Source organism: Paroedura picta, chromosome 3, assembly GCF_049243985.1.
Source record: "Paroedura picta isolate Pp20150507F chromosome 3, Ppicta_v3.0, whole genome shotgun sequence".
NCBI lineage: Eukaryota > Metazoa > Chordata > Lepidosauria > Squamata > Gekkonidae > Paroedura > Paroedura picta.
Genome location: NC_135371.1, coordinates 7,218,516 through 7,230,567, shown reverse-complemented (window position 1 = coordinate 7,230,567; position 12,052 = coordinate 7,218,516). Strand labels below are relative to the sequence as shown.

General features: G+C 47.6%; 1 protein-coding gene across 5 annotated transcripts in view; it reads right to left on the bottom strand.

The window, feature by feature from the left end:
* Positions 1–6,758, bottom strand: part of PBX2 (PBX homeobox 2) — a 37,915-nt gene extending 31,157 nt beyond the window's left edge. Inside the window, exons 1-2 of one of the 5 annotated variants that reach the window (XM_077331111.1) lie at positions 6,224–6,758; positions 3,645–3,730 (exon numbers count right to left, since the gene is read on the bottom strand). In XM_077331111.1, the coding sequence (XP_077187226.1) occupies positions 3,645–3,730; positions 6,224–6,429 (292 nt within the window). In that variant the 5' untranslated portion in view covers positions 6,430–6,758. Of the gene's footprint in view, positions 1–3,644; positions 3,731–4,173; positions 4,577–6,223 lie in introns of those variants that run through there. The other 4 variants (XM_077331109.1, XM_077331108.1, XM_077331110.1 and 1 more) reach the window with 4 other exon arrangements.
* Between the last annotated feature and the right edge of the window lie 5,294 nt (positions 6,759–12,052).

Sequence of the window (12,052 nt, the reverse complement as noted above, 5' to 3'; positions counted from 1 at the left end):
GAACTTCACTGCCCCAGCTCCTGTGCAGGAACACAAATCGGGGGCAGATGAGGCGCACCAGACCAAATGCTCCCCTGTGTGGGTGCGGGAAGAGGTGGGGCAACCTGCCATGACTAAAACTCCAACCTGTAGCCTGGCATGAAACCTCCAGTGCGGAAACGGTTTATGAGAGGACAAAAGTGATTCTCTAATTGCCAGAGTCTTTGAAATTCCCCAGTATAATCTAATCTAATTCAATTTCTTAGGACCATTTTTGGAAATCTGCATGCAAAACAAGAGCATGAGTACTAAACAGAAGACTCCTGGCCTGATCCAGAATATAATTTGGTTGATAGTTTCTAAGGCCAGAAGAGAATCAAGATAGTCAACAGAGTAACACACTCCTTCACTTTAAGAACATAAGAACTTAAGAGAAGCCATGTTTGTTCAGGCCAATGGCCCATCCAGTCCAACACTGTGTCACATAGTGACCAAAACCCAGATGTCACCAGGAGGTCCACTAACAGGTTCACAAGAACATAAGAGAAGCATAAGATCAGGCCAATAGCACATCTAGTCCAACACCCTGTATCACACAGTGGCCAAAACCCAGGGATCACCAGGAGGTCCACCAGAAGAGCCATAAGAACGTAAGAGAAACCATGTTGGTCAGGCCAATGGTCCATCCAGCATAACACCCTGCGACACACAGTGGCCAAAACCCAGGTGCCATCAAAAGGTCCACCAGTAGGGTGGACTTATCTTTCTCTCCATCCCTCTCCCTCTCTCCCTCTCTCAATATCATTCACCATGGTGACCAAAACAGTCTCACTCCCAATGCTTGGATGGAATCCAGATTGAACTGGATTTAGAAAAACACATTACATCCAGAAGAATCTGGAATTGTCCAGAAGTAACCTGCTCCACTACCTTGGATAAGGAGATGCTGGAAAATGGCCCACTATACTTAGAGGGATCCAAGATGGGTTTATTCAGTAGGTACTGCACCAATGCTCTTTTGTTCTTCAAGGAGGCATTGGAACCAGGCCACCAGCTGCTTCTATTCAACGCCAAAAAGCTCACCAAGGTGTACCGAGTTGTCCAGAACATGACATCCAGCCTAAGCTTCAGGTATCCAAAACAGCAAGCCCTCCAATAACACCGAAGAAGAACTTAATGCTTCAATTGCAACATCTAATTCAAGAGAGCAGTCCTGAGTCAGAACAGATGTCAGCAGTTTTAGCTGCCAAAAAAGAAAGGAATCACAACTTGTGCATAAATGCATTGAGGAACATATGTGAAAACTTGGGCTGGAAATAACACGAAATCTATGTTGGGCAGATGGTTGCTTCGTCTATATGACAGAACAGCCCTTCCTTATAGGAAACATGACTCCTGGCCTGACATGCCGTTGCACATGCAGTTTTTGTTGTTTGGAGGGGAGTGCTGTAAGTTTTCCAGGGTTTGTTTGCCACATATAAACATGACAAAAAAAAGGAATGTTCATGGAATTTTTACATATGACAGTCCGCATTTGAAGAAGAAGAGGAAGAGTTGGTTCTTATATGCCGCTTTTCCCTACCCGAAGGAGGCTCAAAGCGGCTTACAGTCGCCTTCCCATTCCTCTCCCCACAACAGACACCCTGTGGGGTGGGTGAGGCTGAGAGAGCCCTGATATCACTGCCCGGTCAGAACAGTTTTATCAGTGCTGTGGCGAGCCCAAGGTCACCCAGCTGGTTGCATGCGGGGGAGCGCAGAATCGAACCTGGCATGCCAGATTTGGGTGTTTCCTACACGGGAGCTCCTTTTAGTAATGGCTGAAGTTGACTTCCATGTAGATCCCTGACAACCAGAATTACGGTGTTGTCATTTTGTAACACACTCCTTTAATGGGGAAAAAAGGCATGCCGGTTGTACAGGCTGTGTTTAAAATCACAAGCTTCCCCCCCAACACACACACACACACACACACACACATACACATGTTGTGGATCTACACCTGGATCCATGCTGTTTTTAGCAGCATCAAAACATACAGGGATTGCAAAAGGTTCTGCAGCACCTGAAAAACTGGCACATTTATTGCCATATACATGGGAGTCCACATGAAGGGTTTTCCAATTACCAACACCTCCACCCACATACACAGAGGAAAAGACGTGGGGAGAGGGGGGGGGAATGTACAAACAATGGGGCCTAAAGACCATGAAAAGCATGGGGAGAGTGTCTCGCCATGGGTAGGGGGTCTCACATTTCAACAAATGCAGAGCCCAAATACAGGCCGGATAAAAATTAGAACGGACCACTCCTAGCCAGTACTCACGGGTGATAAATTTAGCATAGCAAGGAAGGCGGTGTGCACTAACCCAGAGACAGAATTCACAGCAACACACTCTCCCATCCCAAGACCCACCATTAATCCTATCCTGCAACCTGCGACATGGCTGAAGTTTATCTATCTTACCTTCTCTCTCATACTTTCTCCACTCTGGCTTTAGCCTCCAGAAGAAAAAATAAAAACCCACCCACCAAAAGAAACCTGTCTTAAACAACAATTACAAAATGAAATGGCACTGATCCAGCTTGTGCAACTTAACTTTACATCGGGGTGTAATCTGCTCCCGCATCCTAAACCACCCCTAGGTGCAGACTACTGGTTTTACCCAATACCATTCATGGTAGCACAGCTAAAATATATACAATGCACACCTATTTAGACTACACACCCTTGAGTTTCCTCACTCCTCTTGTTTTTAAAGAGGTTTTTAAGCAGTTTATGGAGCAGGTCTACTTGGAAGCAAAGCTTACGTCCGGGGAAAGTGTCCTTAAAATGGGAGCCTTAACCATACCCTGGATTGGATCCTTTAAAAAGCCACACGCTGCTTGAGCTGGACGTGGCCCAAATTCGGCGGCTTAGACAAGGGGAACTTTTAACAACAGCAACCATGACGACGGCAACAAAATAACCAGGACACCTCCTCACTCTCCTTTTCTGTAATCCGTTTAGGCCCTGTGGCCAGGGCGCTGCTCTTTGCTGCTCTTTCACTTTTTAATCCGGGGAGAATGCAAATTCAAGGCGCAAGAGAAGCAGAAAATTTGCATGCACATAGAGAACCCCTGCTCTCTTTGAGCGACCCACAGTGGAGGAGTCGTGGCCCCAACCAACCCCTGGGGATACACCCCGAAGCAAAAGGGGGAATTTTGGAAACCGGGTTGCAAAGGAAGGAGAGGCGGTAGAGGTAATTTTGAAACCGGGTGGGGGTGGGGGGAACACACTGATTATTCTCACGGACAAAAGATCCAGGTGCTACCGGAGACCCCTTGCGGCCCCCTCCGAGTGGGGTGGCACGAACACAAGAGAGAGGGTCACGGCAATAAAATAAAGGCCGCGTGGAAAGAAAGAGAGAGAAGGAGGGCGAAGCAGCAGCTACAAAGAAAATAGGGCAGGCAGAAAAAAAGAAATTCCAGACGCTTCAAGATGGCGCGGAGACGACAGGCCGCTGGCAAAACCTCTTGAGGAGAAACACCCGCTCCTCAATCTCTCTCCCTCTCTCCCCCTCCTTCCCTTCCTTTTCTCCCTTCCTTGAGGTGATTCTCTCATAGATTGAAGCACAAGGCAAGCCAAGGAACAAACACCCTCCCTCAAACCGTGGCCCGAACAATACCTGTTTTTTCTTTGATTTCACAGAGGACGGTGAACAGAGCTGGTTTCATTCGATGGCAATTCAGAGCGTGTTTCCTGCAGTTTAAACAGTGGGAGAGAGGACAGATAAAGCCAACGGTTTTTGGAAAGAGTTTTGAGGGTCTGGGTTGTTGTTTTTTTTAAATGAGATCTGCTCCAAGGCCTCAGTCTAGTGAATAAATCAATCCCTTTTTAATTCACACACACAAAAAGAACGGAATCCTCAATCCACACCCAGGAATTCCCAGTAAACGCCGGTGTCTGGACAGACACAATGATTAAAACCATATATTCCCTTCGGTTTGGCGAACGACTTATCAAAAACAGTGGTGAATCTGCAGGTACTGCAAAATGGACAAACTTTCTTCCAAGTTTGGGAAAGTAGACAAAGGAGAGCTGGTTATTTTTAAAGGAACTCACCCAACAACAAAAAAAGGAAACAAGATTTTTAAAAAAAAAAAACTTTTCCTATTCATCTCTCTCATCTACGTGTTGTTATAACTTCACCCCACATTTCTTTGGGAAATATTTTTATTTCTTGATTCTCTAGTCGCAGTCATCGTCCCTCAAATCAGTTACACGATTCATCCCCCTTAAAAAGAGTAACCCCAAAACGCTGCATGTGGGTTTTCCAAACGGAAGCCATCCCCAAATGGAAGTCAAACTCTCAACACCAGGGCAACAACGACAGAGATACGAAAAGAACTTTCCGTGAAAACACCCCTAAACAGTTAATCTTCCCGAACCACCAAACAGAGAGCACCTTTTTCAAATTGCCAAAAAAGGGCACAGCTTCCACACCCATCTAAGACTGAAACACAACTTTCCTGGTTCTTGCTTCAGTACTGCACGAAGGACCTCTTTTTGTTTACAGTGCCTCATTTTTCACTCCCTTTGGAATCGTTACCAAACCTCTCCACGGGCTCTGGTAGCCAACTTCCCATTTACCTCACGTTAGATTTTATACAAACAGCCACGTAGGTCTCAGGAAGGAAAGACCCCCTTGAGAAATCCTGACTTTCTAAACAAAACAAAACAAAAACTATTCCTGGCTAGCACTTCACAATAGTTAACAGAAACTTGAACTATTGTTTTACAATCGAACACACACACACACACACAAGGGACAATTCCCAAGAGAAACACCTTCCATGAAAACGAAACAGGCCTTTTGAGAGGAACCACAGTTCTGTGTAATAAACACACACACACAACGCAGTTTCGACAATTCTCACATGGCCGAAAGCCCACACACAGGCCACCTGCTCTGGCAAACAGGTATCAGAGCAGAGAGCCTCCTTTCCCGATGTAAAGGAGAAAGAAACAATTCAGTTATTTTTTCCACACTGTACAAAGGCGCTAAAAAAAGAATCACAACTTTTTTCTGTCCCCACTTATACATCACTCCCTTTTTTTCCACAGAGGTACCAAAAGTGCCGAATATGATTGAATTGTAGGGTACTGGTAATAGTATCTGGTGACTGGCTTATATATATATGGGTAATAATACTTAGTGACCATCACCAAATATTATTGTTATTAATTAATAAGAAAATTGCCAAATATTGTTACCTTGTACTACAATGTTTGGGGCTTTTGGCACTTCTGAAACAAAAGGGGGTGAGGGAGAAGAGAAAGTGAGTGGCAAGTTTAGATCCCTACATTTTCTGGATGTGGGATCTGGTGGTGGAAGCCAAAGAGGTGAAAATCAGGAATAACTAGGGGCTGCCAAACTGAGAAGTGATCCCCAAATTGATATCTCAGGACTGTTATCAGCTATAACAGCCCAATGCTCCACAGTTCCATGCTGGCGACCCCCGCCAGCCCCTTACCCCAATTAATCAATCAATGCATACATGCCCGATGTGTGCATGCCCTAGTCAGTAACCCGAGTGCCCAAATTAAGTTTTCCTTTTTGTTCCACAGCGTAGGTCAAAAGAAAGCCCCAGTAGCACTACACACCGATCAAGACTTGATTCCCCTCCAAAAAAAGGGAATAGCAGTTCCTCATCAGGAATTAATTCCCATTTCTCTCTCCTTTTTTGTAAGAAAGAAACTTTAATAATCATTCTTCTATATCCAGGCCTCTGGCTAGTTTTTGAACCCTCCAGTAAAGTCCCCCTGCAAGGGATCCCATGCTCAGTTCAGTCTCTCCTTCCTTCTCTCTGTTCCTATAAGGGGGGAGAAAAGACCCTTTATTTCCCCCTTGCTCTTAATTTCCAAACACTCTGAAACAAGGATCCAGACTTTTAAGGTTGCCCGGACCAACAAATCCACTTGGCCCACAACGCTTCTCTCTATCAGTTCCAATTTCCAAGTCTCCAAAGACACCCTCATTCGGCATCCGTCCCCCACCCCCACCCCAGTATTTCACATCGCAAAACCAGAAATTGGTGGAAGCCCCATGCAACACCTCCCATCCAATTCCGCCCACTGAGCCCCCCTTTGCCAGTGTTCCGCTCCGGCCTGCCCCGTGCCCACACAAAGGGGGGAATCCTTCCGCCCAAACTTTCCACCCCCCACAAAGCCCAGGCCAGCCAAGAATGGAAAAGGGTAACCAACTTTGCCTGCGCCTCGTCCAGGCTTTGGTCCGTGATGGTCATGATCTGCTGGAGGATGTCGCCGATGTCTTGCTTCCGTGGCTCTCCGTTATCCGAGGGGGGCTCGTGGAGAGAGTGGGGGGTCAGAGTCTGCACTCCTTGGACTGGGGGGTGGCCCGTCAGCCCCACTGCCCCCCTGGCTTGGATCAGCCTCCCTTGATCATCCATTCTGGGCAAGCCACAAGGCAAAATGGTCCACACACGCACGCACGCACCCACACACGGACACGCTGAAACACACACAAAAGACGTAGGTCCTTCTTTGGCAACCAGCGACACAAGGGCCGCAGGCGCTGGAGAAAGAATCGTGCCTCTATTCCATCTTGGAGGTGAGCTCCCACGGCCCCTTCCTTGGAGACTTTGGGGCTGGGAAAATGGAGTCCCACACAAGGGCTGGAGGAGGAGGAGGAGGAGGAGGAGGAGAGGAGGAGGAGGAGGAGGAGGAGCTGGAAAGGGGGAGGGAAGCGAAGGAAAAAGGAGGAGAAGAGATCCGCTTCTCTGCTGCTGGTTGCTTGCTTGCTTGCTTGCTTTCTCTCTCTCTCTCTCTCTCTCTCTCCTCCCTTCCTCTTCATAAGCCTTGGCTAAGGCACAGGGGTTGTGGACTCTCTCCCTACATAACTGCTGCCCTCAGCTGGTCTGTTGGAGGAAAAGCCACCTGAAAGGGGAAAAAGAGAGAGAGAGGAGGATGGTGAAAGAAGCAACCTGCTTTCCAGCTAGAATTGGGGGTGAGGGGGAGAGAGCAGCGCGGTGGGAAACAGCAGAGTACACGTGAGCATCAGATACCCCAAGACGGCATCCTCCTTATTCCCACCAGAAGCAAGTAGGTTCTATTCTGCACACAATGATAATACACTTTCAGCTCACTATAGAAATAGGTTTTCCTGTTCCGCACAGGAAAATCCAGCTGCCAAAGCAGATTGAAAGTGCATTATCCTGTGTGTGCGGAATGGGCCAAGGAGAGCCTACAGCCCTCCCTAAAACGGATTACAGCCTCCGCTCGATATGCAAATTTAAACTCGCCCATCGGCTTGAAGGCGGACAGTTAAAACGCATAAGGCCCTTCTCAGGTGAGAGCCTGTACTCCCAGGAAAGATTTTGCTGGTCTTGCTTATTCGAGTCGTTCACGGTGTTGGCGAACCTAAAAGAAGTACCTTCCGTGACGGAGATCCCAATGGGCATTGCATCCGCTAATCTCCCTGCATCCTGTACTGGGATTCTACTCTTTGGCTATCGAAAGGTACTTATTGAAAGGTACTTGATTGTTAATGGTGTGTTGCTGTTGAGCAAGGTCAAGATCATCCCTGCCAAAATATTCTCCATTACTACAGAAGGACGGGAAAGTTGGACAGCAAAGACAGCTGACAGGAAGCAAGTTGATTCTTTTGAAATGTGCTGCCGGTGATGTTCTACAGATACGCAGGATGGCCAAAAAGACAAATGGTGGAGCTAAACAAGTCCGAACTCTCCCTAGCAGCTAAAATGACTAAACAGAGATGATTGTACTTGGGCCACATTATGGGAAGACAAGACTCCCTGGAAGAATCAATAGTGCCAGGAAATGTGGGAGGCAGCAGGAAAAGAGGACGATCCAACATGAGATGGATTGACTCCCTGGCAGTCTTCAAGCAGTGCCTGGACAGATCCTGGTCCCGGATGCTTGAGGCTGATCCTGCACTGAGCAGGGGATGGGACTAGATGGCCAGTCTGGCCCCTTCCAACTCTATCATTCTATGACTCTGTCCAGGAAACCACGGTCCACAGCTTGCAAGACCTGAGCAAGGCTGTTAACAATGGGACATTTGGGGGGGGGGGGGTCATTTGTTCATAAGGTCACCATGCGTCGAAAACGATAGCACAACAGAACCAGAGTCTGCAGGGGTCTCTCTCCTGTGCTGAGCAGACAACAGCATATTCTGTTTTGGACCGGGTCCTGTTTTGAACAGGCCTCTGTCTGTATCGTTTTGGCCTGGCAGGGTTTACAATCCTGTGCATCTGAAGAAGTGAGATTTGACTTGTGAAAGCTTATGCCGAAATGCAATATGATCAGGGCCGGTTTATCCCTGTTGTACATGTATTTACTTATTTATTAATTATATTTATATACCGCACATGTTCCCAGCTCTATATGTCCCGAGCTCCCAGAGGCCCCGTGCTGCAGAGCCTTCTCCCTATGGATCAGGGCTGTAGCCTCTCTTCTCCCCCCTTTTCCCCCACTCACACTGACAGCCCTTTCCATTGTGGGGGCCCCATGAATCTCTGCCCCCAGTTTGGCTGCTCCCAACACAATTGTAAGGCTCTGGCAGTATGGGCCCCATGAATCCTTAAACCACTCCTGAGGGTAGCTTAATTTTATGGCTTGCTGTTTGATTTTACAAAATAAGCGTCACAGGCAAAATGTTTTGAGATACAAAAGGGGAACTAACCTGCGTGAAGTGGGAAAAGGCGGAGAGGTATTCTAGCGGCCTCCTTGATAGAGGGTGTGATCTAGCAGACAGGCCCGTTCAACGTAGCCGTGAGGCTGTGGGAGAACACGGCTTCAACCCCACCACTTCCATCCCTGCAGCTGGCAACAGAACACAAAGAGAGACAGGATTCTCTTACTCTCACATAAAATACACTCCCAGATAGGAAATGAAACACTAATTGTAAGCAGATTGGCCTATGTGATAATTCCACATAGAATCATAGAAGAATCATAGAATAATAGAGTTGGAAGGGACCTCCTGAGTCATCTAGTCCAACCCCCTGCACTATGCAGGACACACATATCCCTGTCGCTCATCCACTGTCACCTGCCACCCCCTTGAACCTTCACAGTATCAGCCTCTCCGTCAGATGGCTCTCCAGCCTCTGTTTAAAAATCTCCAAAGATGGAGAACCCACCACCTCCTGAGGAAGCCTGTTCCACTGAGGAACCGCTCTAACTGTCAGGAACTTCTTCCGGATGTTTAGATGGAATTTCTTTTGAATTAATTTCATCCTATTGGTTCTGGTCCATCCCTCTGGGGCAAGAGAGAACAACTCTGCTCCATCCTCTACATGGCAGCCTTTGAAATACTTGAAGATGGTTATCAGATCCCCTCTCAGTCATCTCCTCTCCAGGCTAAACAGACCAAGCTCCCCCAACCTTTCCTCATACATCTTGGTCTCCAAACCCCTCACCATCTTTGTTGCCCTCCTCTGGACACACTCCATTTTATCTACAACCATCTTCAACTGGGGTACCCAAAACTGAACACAGTACTCAAAGGGAGGCTGAACCAGAGCACAGCACATGTGAGAGTCATATGTGCATGTGAGATAGTCACACACACAAATATAGGGGGGAAATAAGGTAGAGCTGGGGACAAAGAACGTTGTGTGGCCATTGTAGAAATGTGTCCTAACAAGATTTGTACTGTGCTATGGGGAACTAATGAGCCTCTTGTGGCACAGAGTGGTAAGGCAGCTGTCTGAAAGCTTTGCCCATGAGGCTGGGAGTTCAATCCCAGCAGCCGGCTCAAGGTTGGCTCAGCCTTCCATCCTTCCGAGGTCGGTAAAATGAGTACCCAGCTTGCTGGGGGGTAAACGGTAATGACTGGGGAAGGCACTGGCAAACCACCCCGTATTGAGTCTGCCATGAAAACGCTAGAGGGCGTCACCCCAAGGGTCAGACATGACTCGGTGCTTGCACAGGGGATACCTTTACCTTTACCTTTATGGGGAACTGATCTCTGTAAGCTTAAAATGAGTTGTAATTCTGGGAGATCTCCAGATCCCCTTGGAGGCTGGCAAGCCTAGAGATGACCCCCTTGAGACTGGCAAATGGCACACATGAAGCATAATCCATTATATAATTGTTATATCACTGCATGGCCCAGTAGGACTTGCTAAGCAGCACAACATGATCTCCAGGAGGTTCATCTCCAGGAAAAAAAAATAATAAAACAGTCTGCAGAAGCAAAAGGATTAATGCAAACCAGATGAGCCAGGGTTCAGCAGTCAGTGCTCCTCACCCCTAGACATAATTTTCATCCCAAAAACATTCACATTCAGTGTAGTCTTCAATCTAAATACCACAGGTTCTTTCCCCTCTACCATTGTGTCTTTCTTGGAATTGCATCTCCCTCCACAGTGACTTGGAACATAAGAGAAGCCATGTTGGATCAGGCCAGTGGCTCATCCAGCCCAATACTCTACGTCAGACTCAGGTGCCATATGGAGGGCCACCAGCAGGGCCAGAACTCCAGAAGCCCCCCCCCCATTGTTGCCCACCAAGCACCCAGACAGAATGTTCCCTCTATACCAGGGGTAGTCAAACTGCGGCTCTCCAGATGTCCATGGACTACAATTCCCATGAGCCCCTGCCAGCATTCGCTGGCAGGGGCTCATGGGAATTGTAGTCCATGGACATCTGGAGGGCCGCAGTTTGACTACCCCTGCTCTATACCCTGTGGCTAAGAGCCACTGGAGTTCTGGCTCTGCTCCATATGTTTATCCAATCTCCTCTCGAAGCCAGTAGCCGCCACCACTTCTTGGTGCCGTGAATTCCGTGTCTTAATTGTTCCGCAGGTGAGCCAACCGCTCACTAGTCTCCTTAAATGTCTACAAAATGATTTGGAAGAATTAAAACTAAAAAGATTACATTTGTGTACCAGCCATCTGGTTGAATTTTTCTAGTTTGGATTATTCCATTCAGCCAGTCCTCTTTTGTATACAGTAACCTCCAGGTGGTAGCTGGAGAACTCCTGGGATTTCAACTGATCTCCTGGACCGTTTCCACACTGGGAACTTCGCTGCCTTAGCTCCTGTGTGGGAGCACAAATCCAGGGTGGATGAGGTGCACCATGCAAATTCTCCCCTGTGCGATAGCAGGAAGAGGTGGGGCAACCTGCCCCGGCTCAAAATCCAGCCTGCAATCCGGAGCAAAGCCTCCAGTGAGGAATCGGCCCAGGTGATGGGAATCAGTTCTGCTGGAGCAAATGTAGACTTTGTGGCATCATGCCCTGCTGACCTCTTTCTCTACCCCAAACCCGGTCCTCCATCCCCCAAATCTTCTGGAGTTCCCCAACCTGGAGTTAGCAGTCCTAGAGCTCTCCAAGCCCCACCTGGAAGTCGACAAGCCCTGTATGGTGCAAGATTTGACTCACCCGTACGTTCATGCAAAGTTCAGTCCTCGGATTTCGGGAACCTGTTTTTCAGGTTAAAAGGGCACGGTGCTAATTTCGAAATCAACAAATAGGCAGGAGTATGAGCACAGTTATCCGTACCAGATCCCGTTTTGAAAATGGCAAACTTCCCCTCTCATGTTGCAGTCCTAAAAGCACTTTCCTGGGAGTAAGCCCTACTGAATCCAATGGGACTTTCTTCTGACGATGCTGTTGAGGATTGTTCCCTTGGTCTCAAACACATAGTTAATTATCGCATTCCCAAGAACGGCAGCTTTTCCTAGTAAACTGTATGAGATTTATGATGCTATTGCCAGCTTACCTGAGAAAGGAATCATAGAATCCTAGAGTTGGAAGGAACCTCTGGGGTCATCTAGTCGAACCCCCTGCACTATGCAGGACACTCACAACCCTATCACTCATCCTCTGGAACATTTCTTTTCCAGGCTAGGTGGTATCCTCATTTTGTAGGAAACACTTTTTTTTTTGTGCCCATCTGGTTCCTGGGAAGACTTGAGATGGTTAACAATGGAACCAAAAATGAATAACAACTCACACTATTTTTAACCCAATCAAAACAATCAGACAGAAAAAAAAATCAGCAGGGTTGACAACCTCCAGGTGGGCAGACAAGACCAAAAAAA